Below are 26936 nucleotides of genomic sequence, written 5' to 3' on the forward strand. Positions count from 1 at the left end.
ATAAAAATATTATAGAAAATAATATTTTAATATAATTAAGTGTGGTCTAGTCTTAAAAATCTCGCTGTAAGAAACACAACGGTGCAATCGAAGTTTAATTTGGATAATTAATTTGGGAGATAGAGCAATTTTTATTTAAACGTGGGTCGTTGCACGTAACTGGAGGCACGTGTGCTGCGGTAGTTTCTTTCTGCGACGCGTCGGCGTCCACTCGCTTGCGCGATCAATAGAAATCACCCAAACCTCCTCCGAAAGACCGAAACCCTCCCCAAAACGGGGACACGCTAGATGGTGCCCCTGCGCTGCTGCCACCGCTTCGCCCTCCTGCGCCTGTTCTCCTTCCTCTCCATGGCGGCGTCCCAGCAACCCGGCAAAACCCTCCTCCGCCCCAACCCCTCGCGTACGGTCTCCCTCCACGTCTTAACCCCCTCATTCCCTGCGTGTCTCACCCCCGCACCCCCTTCGCTTCCGCTCCTCCGCTCGCGCTCTCACTTCGTCCTGCTCTCTCTCCAGCTTCCCCCGCCGGCTCGGCGCCCAAGAGGTCCAGGACGATGGCCACGGACACGGCGGCGGCGGCGGCGGCTGGTCCTCCGGCCTCCAAGGGATGCCCGGCGATGAAGGCCGAGTTCGCTAAGCACGCCGAGTACCTCAATGCCCTGGTACGGTGCCTCGTTTCGTATCTTTAATTTGGCTCCTCGCTGGACTTTAGTTGGATCCGCCGCTTTGATTCAACTATTTGGGGGTGCTTTCTCTTCTCGAGTTCTTGTCCCGCAGGATGCGCTCGGAGATCGGATGCTAGAGTAGCGTTCTCCTGGTTAGTGCTTGTAATTTCGGCGCAGGATCTTATGCGTTCTAGGTGTTTGGAGAAATGCTGACGAACCCAACGCCACGTTTGTAGCCCTGGATGCTGTGCGGCCTCTATATGAGTGCCGATTTCGGATTATGTGGGTTATTTTACTGATAGTGATAGGTTCACATTCAAGCTGAGGTTAGTTGAATTGTGTTGAATGATAATATTTTCAATCTAGGAGCGCATCGATTCATCTGTGTTGGACTAACCTGATGTCTTCTCCCCTGGTTGGTGTCAGACTTTGGTTTAGCATGTTGTTTTGATATGCAAATGAGCCATACTTGTATAGGAGCTTCATGGTCATACCTGTGCATGCATATTTGCTGCAAAATTTATGGCAATATTGCAACTCTGTCATATGGCCCCTTTTCTTGACTGAGTTAGCTGCATTTGCATATACAAGATTGGCTTAACTGTAAAAGGTCATGTATTACTGGGAAGGTGGAGTCATGCCGTGATCCTCGTCCAAGGAATGTCGTCCTTGTCCTAGGAAGCGGGAACACCTGTTTCCTGCCTCATAAAAACTTTTCGCGAGTAACATACCATGTTCCCTGTCCTGTTCCTTGACCCCATTGATTCAGAAATTTGGTAACTATGGTCATGCTTCTTGAGGGCCACTTGAAGTATATGTTACAAGTTCGGTTAACTTTGCTTTTAAATTGATTTCAGTCTTAAGTTAAGTGTATCAAGCAGTTGTCATCATCATTAGTTTTATGTCAACACTTTTCTTCCTCTTAACAGATACAAATCATTGCTGTATAGTAGGTTTGGAGATCCTTACTCATCTACTTAATTTATGGGCTTTTGATCTTTCCTCTCCATTCGTTGCAGAATGATAAGAGAGAAAGGCTTGTGAAAGCAAGTCGGGATATTACAATGAATAGCAAAAAGGTCATCTTTCAGGTTCACAGGTAAGCAGTACAACTGTGGCTGCTATATTGCATTATTTCTGTGAAAAAGGGGAAGACATGGAGCATGTACGTTTTCTTGGCAGGAAATTGTGATTCCCAGAATCATTTTTATTGAGGAAGTACAGTAAGGGAGAATCATTAAGATATATCAGTTACTCAATTTGAGGCATTAGACTATTGTGGTGCAGTGCTGCCTTCTATGCTGTATTTTGTTCCAAAAAAGAAATGCATGTACATTTTCTTGGTGGATATTTTGATTTGTACAGTCACTTAGATCACTATGAACCTTGATCCATAATATAGCAGTATTTGAAATCTTTAGTAATGTAGTATGTCTATGTACCAATTTGATTTTGTTTGCCTACTGTAAAATCATTCTCTGGTTTTACAATCTACCCTGAGCTGCTCTTCACTGTACATTCAATCAAGAAGTCCACACAGTTAAGCTTAAGCAGTTTGGAGCATAAGTTTTCCTCAAATGAAGATGATTGAATCATGATTTTAGTTGAAAGTTAACTTTCACTGCACAGCATGTTTTGGTAAATTTTATATATGCCCCAGGAATTGATTGAATTCACATTTCAAATGACCGGCTGTTAAACTGCGAGCTGTTATTTCGTCATCATCCTTAATTATCCTTAATTGTTGAGATTTTTTCCATGTTGCTGAGTGCTGATAGTTATGGCATTGTAGAATAATACATATGCATCTCAAGAAGCTCTTTGAGCAAGGCTTCGTCATACCAAAGTTGTGTAACTGCTTTACCAGTTCCTTTGCTGTTACACTTCATGAGCATTCATAAACTGTTGATTTGTTTCAGAATCAGTAAAGTTAACAAGGAAGAGGTTCTGTCCAAGGCAGAAAATGATCTTGCTGCAGTGGTTAACCAATACATTGGAAAGTTAGTAAAAGAATTACAAGGAACTGACTTCTGGAAGCTCAGAAGAGCCTACACCTTTGGTGTCAGTACCAACCTTACTAACTTTCTACATTTGTTTATAAGCTTAAATAGATCTGATAATGTTTTATGTGACTTTTGTAGGTACAAGAATATGTCGAAGCTGCAACGCTATGTAGATTTTGCAAGACTGGCACACTATTAAGTCTTGCTGAAATCAATGCTTCTTTACTAGCACTAAGTGATAAATCTGTTGAGCCCTTACAAATAAATGTACTTGACTATCTTTTAGGGGTAAATACACTTACACATGTGTAATCCAACTCTGCTAAATCCCCCACCCCTTTCCTATTTGAAGCCTACTAACTATTTTCTGCATTTACCATGTGTTAGGTTGCTGATTTGTCAGGAGAGCTAATGAGGCTTGCGATAGGCCGAATATCTGATGGGGAAGTTGAATATGCAAAAAAGATCTGTGCATTTGTGCGTGACATTTACAGGGAGCTGACCCTTGTGGTGCCTCTAATAGATGACAATAGCGAGATGAAGAAGAAAATGGAGGTTATGCTGCAAAGTGTTGTGAAAATAGAGAACGGTATTGTTTCCTTTATGCCAACATATCAATATTGTGATTTGTTGTCTATAAGACTTTAACCTTGTTGAGAAAACATGAGGCACACCTCAAATTAGAAGATGATACTAAAAAATGTCTCTGCCTTTAGTTAAGCTGCATATACTATATAGCTTAAACAGCATAATGATCCCTTCATTATGCACCAGTCTGTATCTCCTCGACCTGTCTTGAGTGCTGATGCTGACTAAGTAATAAAAGAAACCAAGGAAAAAGAGGATTGTGTGAAAATTTGCTGAAATAGGCCATTTTGGAATCTTCGTCCTGCTGGAGATGCGATATACAGCGCCACCTCCTTTTCTTTTTATTTGATGTTTTGTACTTTTACACATGTATTAAGAAATAACACAACAGGAAATGCCTACTAAAGTTGTTTCTTTCTACATGATTGACTTCGTAGGTGGGTCCTCAATCACCCATTGTGTCCAATGAACAATGGAATTTTAGTCTTATATAAACATAGCAGTTTAGCAAAGGGGTAGGGAATTGTTTCCTGCATGGCTGCATCATCATTTACTTATAATTATTTGTTTCACTACTGAATTCTTATTGTGCCCATCTTTGTATCTTTGCTTTTAACTCTTCAATTGCCCTTATTTTAATGACCCCTCATGTTTAGATTTATGAACAAATATCTTTGTTGGCTAGTGTTATCCTAGACACCGCCTTTTTATTTAGTACCTTTTTTACAAAAAACAATCGAACTTAGTACAGATAACCTGCTTGATAAATGTTTTAACCGGTGCTTAATGGAAGTTTCTTTCCATCTCAAAAAGAAAATAATAAAAGAAAAAAGAAATATTTGGACGTGATTAGTTGCAGTAAAATGAAGATGCACATTTGTGCCATCTTTTCGAAAAGATGATCCTTTGCACTATCTTTTTGAAAAGGATTATCAGATTTGCGAATGTCGATATCACCATCTTCTTAGGCATGTGGTTGAAGGTCGCTATTATTGTATTACCTTTTGTTTTTCAGACTCGTGATATCTTGCTGGCATACATTTTTCACAGAAGATAATCATTACATGCTTGGAAATGTCTAACTTTGTGTATGCTTGTGTTTCAGCTTGCTTCAGTGTTCATGTGAGAGGTTCTGAGTACATTCCTCTACTTGGATCATCTGCAGATCCATACTCCTTTTTTGGTGCCTCAGACTTTGACCAATGAAGGCTCGAAGCAAGAGTGCCTAACTGAGTGTTAAATGAGCAACTTCCGAAGAGAATAGTTATGTCAAGGCTAGTTTTAGGTTCCATCCTGTTTATTGTTTTATTTTATTGCAGGTTTATGTTGCACGCCCTAGAGTCTGCAAATCTTGGCTCTACCTGGTAATCTTGAGAATCATGTTGCAAGACTGCCTTTTGTGTTTAAATTGTGGCTGTTGACGGCAGCCTTCTTGGCCTGCGCCAACATGATGCTATTACTGCGGTCAAACTACTGAGTATGTCATGGTCACCATTCGCCAACGTGTGTATTTGATCACTATTTTCTAAAAAAATATGTTTATTAGATCCAACAATTTTTGTGAGGTCATGAAAATGGAGCTGCTAGCGCTCGGACATCTGATGGGAAATTTTTCATCCGACGCTCTATCACAACATTGAAAATTAACTACTGCAACATTCAATGCTATATTCATGATCACTGCTTGCAACATTAAAAAACATAGATAAGAATAGCTCTATCATCCGATGCTATAATAGAAAAATTCCTATCGCAATATTTCATGCAACATCTAATGAGAACAATAATATGTAGAAATAGAGTTCTTTTGCAATATTTAAAATTATGATTGTGATATTTTTAACTACAATTGCAACATTCCAAACAAATATTTTTAAAAAAGATAATAAAATAATTAGAATTAGTCGATTAGATTAAAAAGGTGCAACATGACAAATCAATTATTAAAACATTTAAAATAAATTTTGCAACGTTCTAAAATAGTTGTTGCAGCATCACATCGCATCTCAAACATACTGAAAATGATTATTGCAACATCACAAAATCGACCCATCGAACGTCAATAATAAATTGAAAAATCAACTTAAACTTATGTTGCAACATCATCATATCCCTACCGTAACAAAAAAAAATGTGCAAAAAGTTCATTGCAACATCGGTCATTAAGGTTGGAGTGTCTTTTCCGCTGTAACATCATCGTATATCTAGCGTAATAAAACTATATGTAAAAAATTTCCATTGCACAATTAGTGCGTTAGACTGGGGGAAGCAAACGAGCGGAGGGGAAGCCTCCGATGTTTTATTTGCATCGGACCCTCGAGTCGGAGCATTACTGTAAGTGTTAGGTTCCGTTTGGCAACCTGTTTAGTACGGTGTGGCTCCTCCATGAACAGCTTCAGCTCCGGCTCTTTTGGTAGAGCGGCTTCTTCAGTGGAGTTGAAACCGTTTTAGAAAAAGGTTCGGCAAAACGACTTCTACGACTGTCAATGTCCATATTACCCTCATATTTTTTCTTTTTACCTATTTATATTCTTTTTTCCTTTTCTTCGTGTTCTCCCTCCTCTTATCCATTCCCGCTCCACGGAACGGAGGATCCTCGTCACCTGCTGTTGTTGCTCCTGCAGTCGCCCGCTGCCCGCCGTCTCTTCGCCTCCCCCGCCATCGGCCGCCTCCGCTGCGGCCTCCGACGTTGTGGCCTCACACGCGGCTACCAGTAGGCCTCTCAGGCGGCTGCCCGCTGCCCGCCACCATTTTCCCGCCGTCCCCCCATCTCTCAGCCTTCCGCAGTAGGTCACGCCCGCCGCCACCATGAGCTCCGGCGCAGTCTCGAGCTCAGCCGAGGAGCAGTGGCCGGGCAAAGGTAGCCGAGGAGCGGTGGCAGGACGAGGGTAGCTGAGGAGCAGCGGCGGAGCGAGGCCGGGCGCCACAAGGAGGCGGAGCGCGTGAAGAGGAGCGTCGTATGCGAGGAGGTAAAGATGGCGGGCGAGGTGGAGGAGCCGCGGGAGCCAGTTTTTCTGGCTCCCCCTCCATCTTCCAGCTCCTCTCAGCAGGAAATCCGGGGCTTTACGTGGCTTCGACGACGAAACCGGTTTGAAAATCACCGTTTGGTAAGGCTCGAGCTGAAGCTGTCGTTGGTGCTGTTTCTGGAGCCCAACAGCTCTGTAGACTGTAGTCTTCTCTGCCCAGTGCCCCAGTCGCCTGAAAAAACAAAAACAAGGCCAGTCCAGGCCCACGACGCGGCTGCTAGGGCCTGTTTGTTTGGGCTTATAGATTATACTATCCAGCTTATTTGGTAGCTTATATAATCTAGCTTATTTTTTCTGGATTAAATAAGCTGAGTCTTGCTGTTTGTTTGCGTAGCTTATTTGGGCCCAGCTTATTTGTCCTAGACGTGTAAAGACAACAATGCCCTTAGGTACTAGACTTATTCATTTGCTTACTATTTTCATAATATTAGCAGTTTTAAATCACCACCACGCGTGGGGAGGGGAGGAGGGAGCGAGCCAGAGAGAGGGGCGCGTGGGGAGCCAGCCAGGGAGAGGGGCGCGTGGGGAGGGGAGGAGGGAGTGGGCTGGTGGGATCCAATGGCAATTGCAGGTAATTTGCTCCTCTTTGCCATGGGTAGTGGGTCTTTTGGTAGAAATAAGTTGAAATAAGCTCCACTTGACTAGCTTATGAGATTATGGTGTTTTTGACTCTAGATTATATAATCTGAGCAAATAAGCTGCCTGTTTGTTTCCTTTACAGATTATTTAAGTTGGTTTGTATAATCTACAGCTTATTTAAGCTCAAACAAACAGGCCCTTAGTAATTTTGCCGTGACATGTGCGAATGGGCAAGTGACAGGCTGACAGCCCGTCTGACGCCGCCGTTAACTTCGCGTCCGTCACCCGTCCGTCTCGGCGTCTCGCATCCTCCATCCCCAACCCGTCGAAACCCTAGCCCGCAATCCCCGCAAAAGTCTCGCTCTCGCCGCCTCCCCGGCGCCATGGGCAAGAAGCGGAAGCTGGAGACCAAATCCGCGGCAGCCGCTAAGTCTACCCCGGCCGCTGCAGCCAGGTCCGCCACCGCTATGGCCGCCGGCCTATCCGAGGTCACCGCTCCCGTCGTGGCGCCGAGGGAGGAGAAGCTGTCCGAGGAGGCAGGCGTCAAGGAGGAAGTCGAGGAGGAGGTGGAGGTCGAGGAGGAAGTGGAGGTCGAGGAGGAGGAGGAGGAGGTGGAGGAGGGCGAGAGCGACCCGGCCTCGATCCAGTCGCTGCTGGATTCCTTCCCCAAGGACCAGCTCGTCGAGCTGCTCCGCGACGCGGCCGTCGCGCACAGCGACGTGCTAAGCGCCGTCCGGCGCGTGGCCGACGCCGACCCGGCTCAGCGGAAGATCTTCGTCCACGGGCTCGGCTGGGACGCCACCGCCGACACCCTCACCGAGGCGTTCGGCCCCTACGGCGAGATCGAGGACCTCAGGGTCGTCACCGACCGCAACACCGGCAAGTGCAAGGGGTACGGCTTCATCCTTTTCCGCCACCGCTCGGGCGCCCGCGCCGCACTCCGTGAGCCCCAGAAGAAGATTGGGAACCGCAACACTGCCTGCCAGCTCGCCTCTGTCGGCCCTGTCCCTGCTGGTGGTGCGGCCAACAACTCTGCGCCAGCCCCAGCTCAATTGCAGCTGCCACCGGTTTCAGAGTACACGCAGCGCAAGATATTTGTCAGCAATGTTGGTGCAGATATCGATCCCCAGAAACTGCTTCAGTTCTTTGCAAGGTATGGTGAGATTGAGGAGGGTCCGCTTGGGCTTGACAAGGTCACTGGGAAACCCAAGGGATTTGCTCTTTTTGTCTACAAAACCATTGAGAGTGCCAAGAAGGCTCTTGAGGAGCCGCATAAGCATTTTGAAGGAGTTGTGCTCCACTGCCAGAAGGCGATTGATGGACCAAAGCCCAACAAATTGGCAGGACCTGGAGGCTTCTACGGTGCTGGGGCTTCAAGTGGCAGCAAGGGGGTTCCTGGTTATGGATCTACTAGTCATACTCTGCCCGGAAGTGTTGGTATTGGCCAGCCAATGTCACCTTTGGCTCCCAGCTTGGCTTCACTGCCTGGAGGTATTGCTGCCGCCCCAGGGGTGGATCCTGCTCTAGGACAGGCCTTGACAGCTTTGCTTGCCACCCAGGGTGCTGGACTGAATTTGAATAGCATCCTGGGAGTTGGTGCCAATGGCTCAGGGGTGCCTCCTCAGGGGGCATCTGGAGCACTGAGTGGTAGCAGTTTGCCGGGGATGCAAGGTGGTTATATGGGTGGCTATGGTGGTTCTGGTGGGTACGGGGGTGCACCGTGAGGAGGTCCTGGAAGAAATTACATGGGTCATTAGGTAAGATTTGGCAGGTGGATGTACCTTAACTGCAGGGAGCTACAAATACTTTATTTCTTTTTTACATAAAGAGAAGTCTTGGCATTTTTGCTTGTTTTAGAACAGAAACTAGTTTTGCATTTAAGTAGGTATTAGCCTCAGCACTATCCTTTTTATTCATTGCTATTTAACAATAATCGTTCATTTGCATTGATTTCAATGCTATATATTATGTTTTTCTGGTTAACAAAATAATTATGATAAAAATTTCATACCTTTGGTAGACGTTTAGTTATATGTTCATGTTTAGTTTTTAAAACTGCACACTGTAGGCCCGCAGCTAAGTCAGTGATCAGAGAGAGTATCTCAAATTTGCATCATGAGTTAAAAAAACTGTTAGTGCCTTCGACGAAGTCTATGAACAACTGTCAGTTGTCTTCCCATTTGCTGCATATGGGCTAGCTGTGCTGCTATTAGTACAGTGTTCTTCGTAGTTAATTATCATTTACAAGCATATATTTGAGGTTTGTGACAAGTACTACCATTTTCATGTGATCAGCTTTGCTTCCCTGCATTCAGCATGTAACCTGCATTGTAATACATTAATTCAGTTGTTGGCATACAGTATGCTTGGTAGGCAATTTTTATTTGCACTTTGCAAGCATAAATTTGAGGTTCATGCCAACACTCTTGTAGTGTAATGGTAAGCTCCCCAGTTGAGGGAGACACCAAGCAGGGTTCAAATCCTGGTGGCATAAAAAAAATTCCCTCGCTGGCCACCCAAAAAATACTGGCAGGGCGCTGGCCTGTGGCACCTGCGGTTGGTTTGGGCCCTCCTACCAGGGGTAGTTGCAATGGCCGCCAACCAAGTGCGTCATGGTCGGCCCAGGTTACGGTGCGGTCCTATAGGGTGAAGCTGGGGTTCGGTACTGTGGGGGCGGTCTTTCCCCCGCCAGTCGATTTTTCTTTTTTAAATTTGAGGTTCATGATAAGTCACAAGTCTTACATTTTCATGTGATTCAGTTTGCACTTAGTATTGTTTAACATGCATATGAGAGTCTGCATTGATCCTGTAACCTATTTTGTGTTGCTTTTCTTTCAACTGACAGTTGAGACCGCGAACCAAAACTATGTTTTATCGGAAAGGTTATCTTTGTTGCATACACAAATATTAGTTTTGAGAACTGTTTCACTTATTTTTATTCATGTTGCTATTTGACAGGATGGTTATAACTATTTTACTGTGGCCAGATGATTCTACATGTTCCTGCTTGGCACTTATAAACTTGCTTTTTTAAGCTGTTTCTGGCTACTTATGCTGTGGTCAAAGTTTTCATAAGGACTTTGATTTCCTCCACCTACCGTTTCGAAATGAAACAGTATTTCGTACAACTATTTAGATTTTCAAAAGGTCATCTTGTGGCTCGCAAGACTGTTGTAAAAGACTTAATTCATGTGGATTTAAAGCACTGCGGTATTTAACTACAATACTGTTTTCGTGTTTTCTGTCTACTTTTTTTCAAAAGGCCATCTTGTGGCTTGCGAGACAATTGTAAAAGACTTAATGTTGATTTAAAGCACTGTGGTATTTAAAGATAGTAATGTTTTCGTGTTCTTTTTATGTACGGTTTTTAAAAGGCCATCTTTTGGCTTGTGAGACCACTGTAAAATATTTCAATGTCAATTTAACTATTTTTTTTTCATTTTTTTATGTATGATAAACCTGTTGTTGTCATGGTTTTAAACATAACTTGTACTCTGCATTTGTAAGTGCCATTTTGTTACCATCCTTATTTTGAGGTAATGCAGATCTGTTTCTAAAAAAAAGGTGGGCATACTCCTTTTTTTTTATGAAGTAATACTTCCTAGTTTGTAAGTAATGTGCTTTATTGTGGATAAACTGATAAAGTTGGTTATAGAGTATTTCCGTGTTCAAGTGATTTACTCCCTCCGTTCCAATTTCCTGGTTCAAGTTGGTTTTAAAATTATGTATCTAGACATAGTCTATATCTAGGTGCATACCAAAATCGATGTACTTAGAAAAAGCCAAAACGTCCTATAATTTGGAATGAAGGGATACGATTTTTTTTTTAAAAAAGGGCTATAACATGCCAATCAAGTACTTGCTTTATCTATTTTTGTTGCTAGGCATTTCTGTACTGATGTCTGATGATCCTACATAAATAACAGTGCCGTGATTGTGATGGCAATGTGCAATTCTGTGAAATATTACCTGTAGTTGTTAAATCTTGGAAATAATTATTTAACGTATCTATGGTTTTGGAAGAGCCTTTTTTATTTATCTGTAATCATTCTGCAGCAGCATCTCCCTTCTATTGCCACTACAACTTGTACACTTTTTCAGAATTCATGCAAATGCATACACTTCATTCAGATGTATTGGTGTCCCTCTGGGGAATGATGGCTGATGAAATTTTATTTGCTGTTTTGCTTGTATGCTTGTATGAAACTGCACTCAGTTTCATCAGCAGCCTCTTTGTCTTGTTAGCATTCTTTTGGCTAATGGCTATCATGTAGAGACTAAGAATCTCCAAGGGTAGTCGTTTACTGGTTTGTTTTCTGTATAGTGGTTAAACACTGACTCTGCTTGATAGATCGTCTTCTCATATGTGACCAGACAACTGATTATGGGCAAATGCACATAAGTGTATACAATCTGACTTTTTAGGGACCCATTGGTTTGTTGTCAACAAAGGAAACATCAGTTTTGTTAATCATCTCAATTGCTTTTAGAAAGGAAGGGCTATTGCCATACTCCTTTGCATGACCACATGAGAATGCCAGTTTGGAACTATCACAAAAGGCGGCCTATTACTTGATTAGAATTACTGAGAGAAGTCTCTGTTATGTTACCTGAGAACTCCTAGGAATGTTTCTAAAGCTTTCTCTTTTCTTTTCCTTTTAACCATTGTTCTTATTGCTTTGATTGAGAATTTGCAACCATAGCTTCGGTATATATTTTGGTATTGTCGTGCTGTCATTTATTGCTTGAGTTCTTGGCCGTATATTACTTTCCGTAATGTACTACCTGCCTTTTTGGAATGATTTATTTCACATTGTTATTTTGTTCAATGCTTTTCAGTGCATTGTTAGCACAATTTATCCTTATTTTATGGCAGTATATGCTGATTGATAGGATCCATGCTGTTGAAGTGGCTGAGTAATTGTAGTATGACATGGATCATCCAATACCACTTGATTATTTCTTAAGTAGCTTTGATGCTCTGATTGGTTGAAAGAATCCATGCTTTTGATGTGGCTGAGTAGTTGTAGTTTCCGATGGACCATCCAATATCACTTGATTATTTCTTAGTTTTGATGCTTCTGTAGTCGATGCATTGTGTTCTCATAACCTCATGCTTTGCATCTGAGACGGGTAAGTAAGAAGCACTCATCCTTAACTCCAAGCGGAGCGTATATCGAAAGAAAGCTCTTCCGTTCTCAGACCAGGGGAGTGTTGCCAGCAAGGACCAAGGAGGCCGTGGTGATGGTGCTTCAGCTTCAAATGGTAACAGATGCAGGTGGACGGACATGTTGGGCGTGCTGTTGCAGCTTATAGAGTAATTGACTCTTATTCAGATGCTGTATGTTCAATTTTTTGTGCTGAATTATTGGGAGTGTACTCCATGTACTTGCAGACTGATTCATTTCATTAGCCACGCATTGTCATCTGGGAATTTCACGCTACATGAGTCTTTGCTGGCCTCTTCATCCCCATTTTTACATGGGACGTGTCTTTGGCGATGTCAACAGAAGCGAAAAGGTGATTGCAAAATGCTAAGGTGCTGTTTGGATCCAAGGGCAAATGGTAAAATTTTTGCTCCTGTCACATCAGATGTTTGGACGCTAATTAGAAGTATTAAATATAGTTTAATTAAAAAACTAATTACATAGATGAGGATTAAATGACGAGACGAATCTATTAAGCCTAATTAATCCATAATTAGTAAAATTACAATAGCATTTGCCCTTTTGCACTTTAGAGTGTTTGGATCCAAAAGTGCAAAAAAAGTGCAAAAGAGCAAAAGTTTTGCACTTTCTCTTTCTCTTTCCATTGGATCCGAACAGGCCCTAGGTTGCCAACTATCCATAGGATGGTTCATAGAGGGATCATCGGAACACCCATCCACTCTTCAGATTCTCTCTACCGATTTGCAGAGCTTAGTTACTTCGTGGAGTTCTGTAATTTGTACAATATATGCAAACAATAACTGCTCCAAGTCGGTCCTCAAAAAAAGAAAAAAAGAACTGTTACAAGCCCTGCCCACTTAACACAAGCGAGAACACGGAGTAGAAGGTGGGGGGAGAGAGCTTTCCCGCCGGTGATCTCGGCAGGCGGCGGCGATTCGAATCCTATTCTAAGTTGACACGGGGGGCTGTTTGGAGTGCCGCCTAACCTGCCACAGCGCGCCACACTTTTTTCGCCACAGGTGTGGCGGCCGTTTTAAGCGCCACAAGTTAGGCACGCTGTGGCGGGTTAGGCGGCACTCCAAACAGCCCCCTAGAGCGTCCCTGACTCTCGTTGACACGGAAGCCTCTCTCGGACTCCGGATCCAAATCGTCCGCCGCCGTCCAGAGGCTGCAGTGAGGAGACATAAAAGGAGAGGGGGAAGTGAGGACTCCGTGAAGGGAGAAGCCGCGGAGACGCAGCCGAGCAACGGCGGCCACATGGCGGAGGACCACCCGAAACAGGCTGCGACGGGCGCCGAGGACGCCGCCATGGACACGGAGGCCGGCGCCGGCGAGGGGCGGAGCGCCGCCGCGGTGGCGGGCCTCCTCCGCGGGTTTCTCGCTGTGCAGCAGCGCCGCGCCGAGGCCTACTCCACGCTGCGAAGGTACCGCTGCTGTGCTCCGGTGCGGCCGTGCCACTCCGGTTCCCAACCAAACCCTTATGATCTTACCAGAAATTTCTGGTGTGCTAAGACTGTTTGGATTGTGTAGTGCTGAAGGTCAGATTGGGCTTGAACTTTCTTATGATTTTTTCATTCGATTAGCTGTGTAAGGTTTGCTGGGCGTTAACAAACACGAGTGCATCCAGTTATTAGAACGGGATTCTTGATAGAGCTTTAGGATTTGTATGGGATGCAAAAAACCTTACAGGAGCTTCATATGGAACTGTTAAATTCCTGCCAGAACTGGGAAATTTCAGGCCAAACATGTGGAAATTTTTTTTCCACCTTTTTCCTGGCTTGTGACCAGCCTATCCCAGTCATGTTATGGACATCTGTGCTCCTGCCACCTCACTTAGTGATTTTGGTTGGTTTAGTTCACATATGTTGTTTCTTGGCATCCTTGCAGTCAGGTCGCTGTTACATGCGTGTCTTTTTAGGTTTTGTAGCACATTCTGGTTTCTGGATTTGAGTTCATTTGTTGGGGATGTTACGATCCTTGCACTATGTATTGAAAGTTTGTTATGTTTTAGGTAGAGCTGTTTCTTGAACTTTTCCATGGTTTGCAAGAGAACAACAATGTAAACCTTGAAGACCTCATGAATTAAGAATCCCAAAAAGTTGAATACGGTAAATTCATGGTTATCAGTTATCTGCTGTCACATTTGCAATAAGGTTATGATTTTGGTTTTGTTTGGAAGTTTTAGTAATGAATCCCCTGAAGTTGTCAATTGTCTGTTCGGGAAAAAAAAGGGTTATCAATTGCACATGGAGTTGTTTGTTGCTTGTTGCTTTCATTCAAAGCAGATGCCATAATAATAGGCCTAATTCTTCCATAACTTGGTCTAGGAAGACGATCAGATGCCATGTGAGCTTGTAAGAAATTCGAAAAGGGAAGGGATAAATGGATTAGAATGGACCAGTTTTCTTTAATCAGCAGTAGTCTCCTCAGCCATCGGGATATTAGATAAGGCTCATTTACATTTTTGATCTACTGCCGATTGTACACACAGGGTATTGTCTCTTTGTGATATTAAAGAAGCATATGCGATGCAGCAGTATGGGCTGAATGTGGCAGTGTAATTTCAATTGGTAGCCCTTTCCATCAGGACCACTGCTGAATATTTTTATGTGATTCCAATATGTATGTACACTTTCCAACAGAATATTTTTTATAACTTGCAGTCGTATTACACGGCATCAGAAAAAGGGCTGGGTGCCCTTCTAGTAAATAGTTCAAACTATTTTATCGATATGGGTGTGCTATATCAGATAAATTCCACACTAGATATTTCCCGTGGTCTGTAGCTACATCAATATGTTGACCTTGTGGTTGTTGGTTTGGCTGTAAAATATCTTTGCTTTGCACACCCACTAGGAAGTTAGCTCCCTGGTATGTAATTATTCACAAAAGGAGAAACCATTTCCTGGAGTATTAGCAATAGGATTTTTCCTATATACTCCCTCCATCCAAAAAAAAAGTCATTTTACCCTATTTATTACGTGCATGTGCATGCAACAATCAACCAGTGCCAACTATGGCTAATAAATTGGGGCAAGTAAGGTCATTTTACCTGCTTGTTAATCTGTCATAGAATTTCTAGAATGACCTTTTTTTTGGGACGGCAGGGCTCCGGCTCCTCAAAAATGGCTCCGGCTCCGGCTCCTCTGGTGGAGCGGTTTCTCTGATGGAGTGAAGCTGTTTTGGAAAATGTTTGGCAAAATGGCTTCATCCTGTCTTTCATGAATAGATTGGAGAGGTTAAATGTCCAATATGCCCATAGCTATTTGATGTGTTTGTGCTGCTTGAATTTTAGTAAGTAATTTTAAAAAAAGGAGCTAATCCTCACACAAATGATATAACCATGGATACATAGAGAAGATCAAATGACCATACTACCCTTATTTTTTTTCTCAATTCTTCCTATTTCTTTCCTACTCATTTTTTCTTCACTCCTATTCTCTCTCCTTATCCTCTTCTTCCCCGTGTAAATCGGCTGCAGGCTCCTACGGGCAGCGGCGCTGGCCGTCCCCCATGGCCATGAGCTGCTGCCGGCCTACTGCAGGTCCAGCCGCGAGCTCCCACCAGCCAGGCGTCCGCCACGAGCTCCCACCGCGCTACCGGCCGCCGCTTGGGCTCTTGCGCAGCCGGCTGTCACCCACTACCACCTGCCACGCCCGCCGCCGCTTGGGCTCCCGCGCAGCCGGCCGTCGCCCACCGCCACCTGCCACGCCCGTCGCCGCTCGCGCAGCCGGCCGCCGCCTGCCCCGCCCGCGCAGCCTGCAGCCGATGCGTTTTTTTTCGTTGTGTGCGGGCTAGGATGGTAAAACAGGGGAGTGGCAAAATCCTTGTAAATACGTCAAAGTCCGGGGGTAAGCTGGGACAAGCGGACGCGGGCCTGCAGCCGGAGCCGCGTGGAGCCTCGTTTCGTGGCTCCACCTTCTGCGTGGAAGCCGCAAGGGGCTCCAGGTGTGGCTCCTGGCCCGGAGCTGCTGCATTTTGCACCCTTTGGCAGGGCTCCGACTGGAGCCGGTTCTGGAGCCCGTTTTGGAGCCCTGCCAAAGAGGCTCATTATATGTTCATGTTAGAATGGTTCAGATGGTAAGGCCAAAAACCATATCACTCTGCTTTTTTGCTAATGACTGTAGTAAATCAGGAACGTGGTTGTTTGCTACTTTGGTTAATGTATTTTCTCAGCAAAGTTAAACCTCAAATGTCATTTTTATCACTTGATTTCGACATACAACCTAAATGTTCGTTCATCCTCAATTCTGGTTCTGCATTAGCATATCTTGTCTAAGCCTATCATTTTGTGTTGTCATTGATTCACTGCAATAATATGGCAGGGGGTTTTCTGAATATATGGCTAATGGAGGTGAATTGGCCTATCAACAGCTGTGTGGCAATATTACAGCGGAGTTCAATGATTGCTCAAAACAAGTTAGCTCTGTTTGACTCATCTTCTTCTTATCCATAAAAAATTCTTGCATCTTATAATTTTTTCCCCCTTCAGGTGCTTGAAATGATTTCGGTCCTCTCAATGCCAGAATTTTATCGTAGTGATCTTGTCGATTTACTGAAGGGTGTTCAAGCACACGAGAAAGAGAAGTTGCATTTGGTAAGCTATCTCGGGCACATGTTGTGTTGTCCTGTGGACCATGAAATAATGCTTCCTTAAAATAACTAGAGTTCATGTATTCGGCTCTAGAGTGAAAACTTCTTTCATAGTTAAACTGTAATGATTTGTTTTTAAATTTCATTTATCCTAGGAAAACCATGATTAGAGGAATTATTAGCACACATAGATCATAGTTAGGTTTTCTTATGCTTTATACAAGTCAATTTCTTTTACCGAATGCTAAAGGAAACTAAGGTTTACCCTTTCACAATGCATTATAGCCCACGTCAAGTTCAAAACGCTCCCTACTTGCAATTCCCTGTATTCAGTGTAAGTTGTTCATTAAATTTTTAAAGTGGCAGGGATTGTTTGGTTTTTGCATGATAACTGTTTCAGGTTTGCTATATCTGTGTATTGCACCTGGTAGCTGCATCAGCCTTTTAGGCCTTTAGTAGTGACACCCGAATTTGTGTTGTAGTCTAGCTACTCATTACTCAACTGATTAACCATTTCTAATTATTTGGTTGCTTTAACTGATTCACCATGCCTGAATTTAAATGTAAGCTAGTTTGTGCTTGCAAAGTTTAAGATGCAACTTTGTTTCCATCATCTACTTTACATTTCTTCTATACCTTTATATTGGCATTTTCTTTTTCTTCAGTTGTTGATCATTTATGTCTCTTGTCTTCCTGTTTGGGTTCCCTGATTTCCGAAGACAGCGAAGATTCAGGTGCTCAAGAAAGCCGGCCGGCCTTCAGAACGCCTGGTGAACCATGCGGACTGCAGGTCGCGCAGCCTGACCCAGCACGTGTGCGTCCACGTCAAGGAGATCACGGAGGCCGCAGGCACGGAAGACGCTGAGGCGGATGCGGAATACGAGGCCGCCCTCAAGGAGGCCATACAGGGCGTGCAGGAGGCAGTGACCAGCATAAACGAGCACATGGAGGAGGTGCGCTACGAGATCGACGCTCTTGAGGCAGAGACGGTTGGGAGCAGGTTGATGGAAGTTGAGGAAGCGTTCCCTTCTACCCTGTCTATAAAGTAGAAGAGATGTTGCGCGCGGAGGTCTGAATAGTTGCAGGCAGAAGCTAGTCGCAGGTGAAATGTTTTGGATTCTGTTCAGTTCAGAACGCTTGGTAATGGAACCTGAATCAGATGATCTATATGTAGGTTAACTTATGAGTTATGATGTCCATGTTCCGGAAAGAATGAAATTTGAAGAACTGATGGACAATGTTGCAATGCTGTATTTTGTCTAGTTTTTGGAGCAGCGGTTTGCCATCTTTTTTAGCGATGCAGAGGAAGGAGATGGTACGAATATGTTGGGGATTTTTCAAGCGCCAAACCATCAGCAAGAACTCAAGAGCAGGGGCATGCTTAGATTTCCAGGCCGCGAGCGTGGCTCGCTAGGTCGTTCCTTTATCTGAGCTCTTTTGTCTTTTTTTATTATTGGAACTGAGTTCCATCGTTCAATTTAATTAGGAAAATTTGGTGCCTGCCTACTAGACTGTTAGGTGACTTGTCTCTGTTACATCAATTTCTAATCACTAATTTCTCCACGAGTCCAGCCACACAAGGGCACCTAATATAATTTTAAAGCGTCGTCCAACTGCACGTACACCGACGACCAAAAAAAGAACTTGTCCTTGGCAGATATGAGTCATGATCAAACAGTTACTGTTCGACCATCAATATACGTAGAAAACATGAAAGTTGTACCGTGGTACCAATAGATGCATTATGACAATAGTTTTATGCATATATACCGTACCAAAATTGCATCTTGCAGACTTGCACCCCCCCCCAAAAAAAAGAAAGAAAAAGAAAAAAAAAGGAGAGTTCGATTTGCAGTCTGAGTGATAAACATCTATTTTCATCCTCATTTACTGAAAAGGGTACTGATTTTTTCTTGTTGAATTCATGCATTATAATGATCCCTCTTAAGGTACAGTGACATGCTTGTCAGTGTCGTCGGTTGGTCGAGCTAAGTAGGAGAATAAACAATTGTCCTTTGAAAGCAACCCACCCCAACAACTAAAATAAAACATCCTTTGGTTTGATCTAATGTCTTTTTTATTGAAGGATGGTTTTATCTAATTGAAAGTAATGCATTTGGTTTTATCTAATGTCGAAACCCACTAACAGAAGTGAAGCCGTAGGTTTCATTTGCCCACTAACAACCTGGCATTGAACACAATTATTCATACAGTCCTAAAAATTTATGGTGTAAATGCACATACAAATAATGCTTCAAGTCATTGCCCCCCCTCCTCTAAAATTAAAATTACAAGACTTAGGTCCTAAGTTCCATTTAGATTCAAGTGCTAATGGTGAAAGTGATAAATTTTAGCACTAGCTCATCCAAATGGAAGTGTTAATAGGATGGACTAAACTTTAGCCAAAACTCAAAAACTTTAGTATGTGTATAACTGCTAATATATGCTAAAGTTTAGCAATTAATTTTAGCTCATCCAAACATACTCTTATTCTGCTTTCTTTGAACTCTTTTGACCAATACTTACTCTACTTATATATAATCTTTTCTGATATAGTTGATGCCACTATTTAAAATAGTTTATTTCAATTATACTTTTCTATGACATAAATAAATATTAATAGATCATATCTTTGTAAAAAAGAACATAGGAAGTAATATCCAAAGAGAGGTCGATCAATGAATTATTGGATTTAGATAAAATGTATTTTTTGAATTAATATATTTGGGTGGCAATATTTAAATCACAAAATTCTAAAAGTAACGGTTAACTTCCGATAAAGTAACGAATAGTCTTTGTATGGTTAATTAGTGAGATATTTGATCTTTTTTGCTGTTGTCACAGCGCCACCATTCACCATCTTTGGCTCTTCTGATTACCTCTTGCAGTTATGGCCTCCTCTAAAGACTTGTGCCACCGCGACACAACCAAGCGGTCTATCTTTTCTCCTTTTCCATGTTACTACACACGCATGGCCATCTATCACTAAATTACTACCGCTACCCTTCCTTTATTTAATCCTAATATTTTTTATTTTATCACGTGCTTGTTCATGCGGGGTCACTCTCATCTACTCTTCTACGCAAGAAGTTAATTAGGCATTGCCTACTAGCAAACTTGCGGGGATCGGTGAGAATATTCTTTCTTAGCAAGGGAGAAAAAAATATTAATTTGGATGTACTGTACAAGTAAGATTTCTTTGCTTGAAGTTTTCTCTAGTGTCTTACTCAAATCCACCGACATTGTAGAAGATAGCCTATATATTGTGAATTGTTAAAATTTGGATTATAAAAGTTGGAGAACTGTTTGGATCTATCAACCATTGATTGTGGGTTGAGTGGGTGATTGGATTACACAAGCTAGAAGCATATGTGAGGTGACTTGTGGAATACCACGACATGGAGACATGGAGTTGGGCATGCATCATGCCACAGCTCGAGAGAAGAACTAAACAGGGAAACCAAGGAAGAAAAGAGAAAAAAGAAGGCCAAGTAACCCAACAACGAGGAGGAAGGTAAGGTTGCCCTAAGCAAGGCGAGACCAAAGAAGAACCAAGCTACTTACTCCTGCTTTTGCTCATCTAGCCGTGAGCGCTTGCGAGGTAGCACAAGGTCTAGCGGAAAACCGTCGACACTGGAAACCGGCCTCGGTTCACTAGCACGGCACTCCCGCCGCTCCAAGCCTCAGGTGCACGGTGGCTTCCTGGCCTGATCAGCCGTTAGCGTTAAGCATGGCAACTAAACAAAGGAGCCCGCCCATGGCTATAAAGCGCTCGCACTAACCGCGCCCCGCCACTGGCATATCCCCCTTGCGCCCTCCTTATCCCCTCTCCCCGCTCCCACCCTTCTTCCCTTGCCCGCTCGCCCGCCTCGATTCATCCCTCTCGCCTCCCCTCCCCCTCTCCCGATTCCCGCGGGCGGGCTCGCGGATCCACGCGCCGCGCGCTCCCTTCCACACGATGAGCAGCCGGCGGAGGGTCGAGGCCTGCGACTCGTGGCGCCCGCCGCGGAGCCACGGCGGCCCCGCCATCCTCCTCCGCGCGGGGCCCCGGCTCCCGGCCTTCGCCTCGCTCTCCGTCAGCGAGGGCGGGGAGGCCGCGGCCGTCGCCAAGGCGGTGGAGGAGGCGGTCGTCGCCCGGGCCGGCGAGGGGAGGGAGGAGCAGCGGGCGGCCGCGGCGGCGGGGGCCGAGGATGCCAGTGGGAGGAAGGAGCGGAGGAGACTGCCCCCCGCGGCGCGGCTGGCGCGCCATCCGCTGGCGCTGCTCGCCCTGGTGCCCCACGGCGCCGCGCTCTTCGCCGCGGGGGCCGCCGCGGGCGCCGCCGCCAAGACCGTCACCGCGCCGCTCGACCGCGTCAAGATACTCATGCAGGTAGGCACGCCGCTATCTCTCTCTCTCTCGCTCGCTCCGGTTCCTCGCTCGTCCTCTTACTTCTGCCGTGCGGGCGTATGGCTGACGGGGTTTTCGTTGCTCTGTTCTCCTCTGCAGACGCACAGCGTGCGGGTGGCAGGAGAGAGCGCCAAGAAGGCGGTTGGATTCCTCGAGGTGGCAATGCGATCTATCGCTTCCCTTTCATCAATTTAATTTCACTCTGAATGCTGTGTATCCAGAAATGCACCTTCCAAAGTACATTCCCCGTGGAAAATTTTGAAATAAACTGGAATTCTGTGCAGCTTATCTTTAACAGAACATGAGGCTCGGCCCCTCGGAACATTTTCCATGAATGCTACAGAGACAGTTAGGGATGATCGTAAATAATTTGGGTCATTGGGTCCACCCAATAAGTTAATAAAATGAACTAGAATGACATTCTACATAATTAATTTGGAGGGAGAAAATAAACTAGAGTGGCATGCCATCGTAATTAATCAGCTGAACCAGAAAACGCCATTGGGTACCCACTTGCATCCGTAGAGGCAGTTATTAGTTGACAAAAATTTGCTGCATTGTAAGTAATCATAGACTTCGTGTAATAGGCACTGGTCAGAAAATTTGAGATAACAGTCACTGTTGGAAAAAAATAAACTTAACTGCATGGATCCTTGGATGGTTCTCTGTTTTGAGCCTTGACCATGATGCTTTGTGATATGTGCATGGAAAGTAGAGATCATCAGCATGATCAAATAGTTATTGTGGTAAGCAAACATGGGTATTAACCATCCTATTGGAATCAGAAATTCCAATCCTAGGTATGGGCTTGAATCATGTGCATACTCCCCTCTGGCCTCCATCCCTATCTCGGTTGGGTAAACGTGAAATTTCTACTTTAGAACATAATGGGAGGTGAAATAGCTCTCATTTGGTAGTTGCTACTTGGACTTGCATCTTTAGATAAAAGTGCAATCTGATACATCTGCAATTATGTAGGCTATTGCAGACATTGGAAAGGAGGAGGGTCTTAAGGGTTACTGGAAAGGCAACCTTCCACAGGTGCTTGATATTCTCCTTCATATGACTATGCATGGTTTATCTTGTAGTCCTGTGCTGATTCTTATTCTTCATAAATTGGTCCAGGTTATTCGCATAATTCCTTACAGTGCGGTGCAACTCTTCTCATATGAAGTTTACAAGGTCATAATTATTCCTTGTTCTTTTGGCCTTCAATATTTGTTTACGTTATTGTGAGTTCCATATCTTTGCTCTCTTACAATGTTACTGTTTTTGCATTCAGAAAATCTTCCGAAGGAAGGATGGGGAGCTTTCTGTATTTGGGAGACTTGCTGCTGGTGCTTGTGCGGGCATGACATCTACACTTGTAATTTATTTATTTGCTTACCTGCTAGCAGATGTCTATGCATTTCTAATTTTGTTCAATAGGGGAATTTGTATATACTTGGTTTATGCTTTGGCCTTTAATTAGTTGTGGCAGATAAACTTCAAAATATGTGGCAGGACATTGTTAGCACATTCTGAACTTTCTAATTGTACTTGCTGATAGGTAACTTACCCACTGGATGTTCTCCGGCTCAGGCTTGCAGTTCAATCTGGACACAGCACTATGTCTCAGGTAACAACTCTTGTAAGTGCAATTTTCTGTTTCTTGGAAATTGGCGTAACCTGATGACTTTGTAGGTTGCTCTTAACATGCTGAGAGAAGAAGGATTGGCCTCCTTCTACGGTGGTCTGGGTCCATCTCTTATAGGAATTGCACCTTACATTGCTGTGAACTTCTGTGTTTTTGACTTGTGAGATTCCCTCTATTGCATATCAAATACCATACATGAAAGGTCCTCTAAAAGTCTCCACCTCACATTTTTATATGGCATTCTTTTTGGTGTACAAGAATGAAGAAATCAGTACCAGAAAAGTACAAGAACAGACCAGAAACATCGCTAGCAACTGCTCTTCTCTCAGCAACATTTGCAACTTTGATGTGTTATCCCCTGGACACTGTTAGAAGACAGATGCAGATGAAAGGGACGCCATACAACACCATTTTCGATGCTATTCCAGGTATTGATAATGCATAATACTTGCTTGATGTCGCAATTTGAACTATGTTATTTGTGCATGCTCACTTGCTACTTTGATCATGCCCTTTGTGACCTAAAATACTAAAATGAAAAGTCTGTTTTGGTGCCAAACGCAGGCATTGTGGAGCGTGATGGTCTAGTTGGGCTTTATAGAGGTTTTGTGCCAAATGCGTTAAAAAATCTGCCAAATAGCAGGTACCCTTTTGCTCACTTATTTGGCAAAAACATTTGGTTTAGTTTTGACAATGCTGATAGCTTGTGGCGTGTCTTGCAATGCATGTAAATACTCTGCTCATAAGTTTATCATATCCATGCAGCATTAAACTGACTGCATTTGACACGGTGAAGACACTGCTAGCTACTGGACAGAAGGAGCTGGACAAATTAATACAAGAAAACGAGGAAAAAACAAGCTAGTGAAAGAGCTGTGCTCAATCTTTAAGGCTTCAGCAGAAGGCACACCGTTGCTATGTTTCCTCCTTTCCTGGGGTCATGCTTTAGGATTTAGGCAGCACATGTTTCTGTTTCTTTTGTCGCATTGGTCCTATTTATGTGTTTTCCTTAGCATAGATATTCATAGAGATAGAGGAGGATTGGAAGGAAATAAGGCAATGGATTGATATCTTTAGTGGGGGGACAGCTTTAGCTAGCATCAGTAGGAGAATGCACCATACAGATCTTATTTATGTTAATAGAATATAGCGCCTGTCCTCATAAGTTTTCATAATCTATCAATATACATCATATTCAGCACAGTAGAATAGCATGGTGCACCCTGGCTCTGTAACTCGCAAGCAGTTTCTCCTTGCCAACCGAGCAGGGTGGGGCGTGAGCGTGTGACTGCTACGTGCTACAGTACTATGGCAGTCTTTGTATTTCACATCATAGATTCTGTCTTGATTTTTGCTATCGATCCCAATTTTAAGCATGACTATGATTCTATGAACTGTCTATTTTTCATTGTTATTTTTATGCCAATCTGTCAGAGAAGTTGTCAGAGCATAATGTATCTGTGTGTGTGGTTTGGTGTGTGTGTAGGAGGGGAGGGGGTTGGGTTTCATTGGCACTTGATCCATCCTAAATTATTAGTTTTAATTTTTTTAATTAATAGATTTTGCTATGGAATGCATAGCAAAGTCTATGAATTTAAAAAAGTCAAAACGACGACTAAAGGGAGTAATCGGTAAGTAACCTTATATTACATGTTTATTTAAGTGAAGAGGAGACACTGTTGGAGAAATTATCCTGTTCTTTCATGGGCCTTTCATGGGCCTGGATGTGATTTTGTGGTATTTATTATCTCTCCGATCTAAATTATAGATTGTTTGAGTATTTTTAGATGCATAATATTTATTATATATCTAGATATATAACAAAAATTATGCATATAAAAATATCAAAATAATCTATAATTTAAAATTGAGGGAGTATGTCTCGTGGAGCGCACGTTGTACACGCCGAACTTAAAGTACCGATGATTGATTGAAGGTATAGACTTCACAGTTTTAAGCTGGCACAGCAGGGTTCTGATAAACGATGACCATTTTGAAAAACATTTTGCTATCAGAGCTCCTAACATGTTCGCGAGCAAGCCAGCCTACAGCCTCGGGCGAGAGCCTGAGGCAACATAGCAACTTATAAACATCGACTATAATATAAGTAAAATTAATTGCCACTCACATACCATGCTCCCACCTCTGTCACTCCGTTTGATCCCTGGCTGTTATGATGTTGTCCTGTGAAATTGTGTTCCATTCTATAGGCTTGTCCTGGCTCTCCAGCCTCTACTGCTCTACGTTTTGGGCTATGAGTACCCGTTTCGTTCTTTATGGTTTTACTTTGTGAATTCGTGTGCCTTGCCAAGTTACCGTCCATACCCGTGGATACTTTTTCTCCCAGCTAAACTGTGCAGCAGTGTACTTCCGCTCCCATTGGAGCCCGGGCACGTGCCCAGGGTCGGCGTGCCCTGGGTCCGCCCCTGACCCATAGTACTGCATTGCTGTTGTTTTTTATCAACGCCCATGCTTCGTGCTGAACTCTGTTTGATACTTTAAAGCTGAAGTTCTTCGGAATATGTGTTGCTGAGCTCTTTCCTAAAATATGTGTTGCAGCTATCTATCATACAAAGTTACATCTATGTTTTTGGTTTTTCACTGTGCATAATTTGCTTATTGAGCTCATATTACGAATTGAGTGTGTCTCAGCCGGTAAGATTTCTTATGATAGAATTTAACCACCTATATTTAAGTTTGGATGGATATGTGTATATTTAAGTTCTTGACTCAGTACAAGGATGGATATGTGTATATATATGTGTGTGTGACCGTCTGTGTCTGGACTATATTTTAAAAAAATAGAAAAATGAACACTATTAAACATAAAGTTATAAGTTATAAGGCAGGCAAAAGTATGAGCATATGTGTTAAGTGTGAGATCAAATCCAAATGAAATATTTCAGTTCCATCAGAAGGAACTTGACTAGCCGAGTTGCGCTCTGAGGCATTAAAGACCTGTTTGTTTGAGCTGCAATTTTTGGAGCTTTTCTAAAAAGCTGCTGATGGTTTTTTTCTTATGAAAAGCTAATAATAGCTTTTAGATGATGCTTTTAACTTTCTGGACTGAGGGCCTGTTCGGATCCAATGGAAAGAGAAAGAGAAAGTGCAAAACTTTTGCTCTTTTGCATTTTTTTTGCACTTTTGGATCCAAACACCCTAAAGTGCAAAAGGGCAAATGCTACCGTAATTTTGCTAATTATGGATTAATTAGGCTTAATAGATTCGTCTCGTCATTTAGTCTTCATCTATGTAATTAGTTTTTTAATTAAACTATATTTAATACTTATAATTAACGTCCAAACATCTGATGTGACAGGAGCAAAAATTTTACCATTTGCCCTTTTGCCATTTGCCCTTGGATCCGAACAACACCTGAAAAAGCTATGAAAAGGTGAGAAATTTCAGCTTTTCTAAGCTTTTAGCTTTTCAGAAGCTGCGCGAGAAATTCGTTGTTTGTTTGAGCTTCTGGCTTTTCAGGCTGAAAATCTTCCCAGAAGCTCAAACAAATTGGGCCTAAGTCTTACTGCCATCAGATTCTATTACTTCATAAATGAGCACCATTTTTTCGAAACACCATGTGAACACACACGACCTACCTCTATGAAGCTTACAAGAGATTGGGGCATAAATGTGAACACCTATGCTGTGTGGGAGACTCAAATCCAAACAGACAAATCTTGTTGCAACTTTCAAGTAAGCTTATTCGGATTATATGTCATTGGTAAAAAGTAGCACAACTTTAGACAGACTTATATTCTCAACCGGAAAAAAATATTAAATTTATATTTCAGACGGGAGGAAATATTGTCTTTGCAAAATCATCATTTGATGATGAGATGTTCACACGCTATTCATGTTTCCGCCTAATGCCAAGCCAACGTAGATGGTATACCTTTCGCAAAAAAAAAAAAACGTAGGTGGTATACGACATTAACAAATGGATAATACGGCTACATTTTATTGTAAACATACAAACTAAATATTGCTTCATTCCGAGCTTCCGCACAATTCACCAAATTTCGCCAAACTTCACCTTTCTGCCTGTCGCCTCTATGCGCGTGCCTACACGTGTAAATATTCATATCATACGACTTTCCTTTTCCGAAAAAGAGCTCGCGAAGCGTCGGTTGCACGTTGGAGCTTCAAACGAGGAGCGCACGCCCACCCCCTCCTGGACCCGTCCCACGTGCACCGGTGACTACCAGCGCGCCAACATCCCCGCAGGCCCACGTAGACCGGGTCCAGGCCCCGCCCCACCCACCCTGCCCTCGCCCACCTCTTGAAGCCCGGA

The 26936-nt window shown here is 43.4% G+C and overlaps 4 protein-coding genes across 4 annotated transcripts; all 4 read left to right on the top strand.

Moving 5' to 3' along the window:
- Positions 1–268: 268 nt before the first annotated feature.
- LOC112891705 (translin-associated protein X) lies at positions 269–4755 on the top strand. The gene is made up of 7 exons (XM_025958635.1): positions 269–400; positions 514–659; positions 1682–1761; positions 2582–2723; positions 2804–2953; positions 3053–3254; positions 4359–4755. Exons 1-7 carry the CDS (start codon positions 289–291, stop codon positions 4457–4459), a joined length of 933 nt encoding a protein of 310 aa, XP_025814420.1. The 5' UTR covers positions 269–288; the 3' UTR covers positions 4460–4755.
- Positions 4756–7145: 2390 nt separating this feature from the next.
- LOC112893020 (UBP1-associated protein 2A-like) lies at positions 7146–10215 on the top strand. The gene is made up of 2 exons (XM_025960158.1): positions 7146–8615; positions 9817–10215. The coding sequence occupies exon 1, from the start codon at positions 7242–7244 to the stop codon at positions 8580–8582; it is 1341 nt and encodes a 446-aa protein (XP_025815943.1). The 5' UTR covers positions 7146–7241; the 3' UTR covers positions 8583–8615; positions 9817–10215.
- Positions 10216–12358: 2143 nt separating this feature from the next.
- On the top strand, positions 12359–17881 carry LOC112892748. The gene is made up of 5 exons (XM_025959871.1): positions 12359–12378; positions 13046–13450; positions 16352–16445; positions 16519–16623; positions 17339–17881. Exons 1-5 carry the CDS (start codon positions 12359–12361, stop codon positions 17666–17668), a joined length of 954 nt encoding a protein of 317 aa, XP_025815656.1. The 3' UTR covers positions 17669–17881.
- Positions 17882–20403: 2522 nt separating this feature from the next.
- On the top strand, positions 20404–24030 carry LOC112895701 (probable envelope ADP,ATP carrier protein, chloroplastic). Its single transcript, XM_025963685.1, has 10 exons — positions 20404–20988; positions 21106–21162; positions 21985–22047; positions 22132–22188; positions 22289–22372; positions 22556–22624; positions 22690–22802; positions 22901–23070; positions 23207–23285; positions 23408–24030. Exons 1-10 carry the CDS (start codon positions 20578–20580, stop codon positions 23505–23507), a joined length of 1203 nt encoding a protein of 400 aa, XP_025819470.1. The 5' UTR covers positions 20404–20577; the 3' UTR covers positions 23508–24030.
- The last annotated feature ends 2906 nt before the right edge of the window (positions 24031–26936 follow it).

This window comes from Panicum hallii, chromosome 5 (assembly GCF_002211085.1).
Source record: "Panicum hallii strain FIL2 chromosome 5, PHallii_v3.1, whole genome shotgun sequence".
NCBI lineage: Eukaryota > Viridiplantae > Streptophyta > Magnoliopsida > Poales > Poaceae > Panicum > Panicum hallii.

Coding starts and splice junctions, on each gene's coding strand:
- LOC112895701 (XM_025963685.1), top strand. CDS start 20,578: ATGAGCAGCCGGCGGAGGGTCGAGGCCTGCGACTCGTGGCGCCCGCCG. Junction 22,189..22,288: donor TCTCATATGAAGTTTACAAG/GTCATAATTATT, acceptor TTTTGCATTCAG/AAAATCTTCCGAAGGAAGGA. Junction 23,071..23,206: donor CATTTTCGATGCTATTCCAG/GTATTGATAATG, acceptor TGCCAAACGCAG/GCATTGTGGAGCGTGATGGT.
- LOC112893020 (XM_025960158.1), top strand. CDS start 7,242: ATGGGCAAGAAGCGGAAGCTGGAGACCAAATCCGCGGCAGCCGCTAAG.
- LOC112891705 (XM_025958635.1), top strand. CDS start 289: ATGGTGCCCCTGCGCTGCTGCCACCGCTTCGCCCTCCTGCGCCTGTTC. Junction 2,724..2,803: donor GAAGAGCCTACACCTTTGGT/GTCAGTACCAAC, acceptor TGACTTTTGTAG/GTACAAGAATATGTCGAAGC. Junction 2,954..3,052: donor TACTTGACTATCTTTTAGGG/GTAAATACACTT, acceptor ACCATGTGTTAG/GTTGCTGATTTGTCAGGAGA.
- LOC112892748 (XM_025959871.1), top strand. CDS start 12,359: ATGTCAACAGAAGCGAAAAG. Junction 12,379..13,045: donor ATGTCAACAGAAGCGAAAAG/GTGATTGCAAAA, acceptor TTTTCGCCACAG/GTGTGGCGGCCGTTTTAAGC. Junction 16,624..17,338: donor AGAAAGAGAAGTTGCATTTG/GTAAGCTATCTC, acceptor TGATTTCCGAAG/ACAGCGAAGATTCAGGTGCT.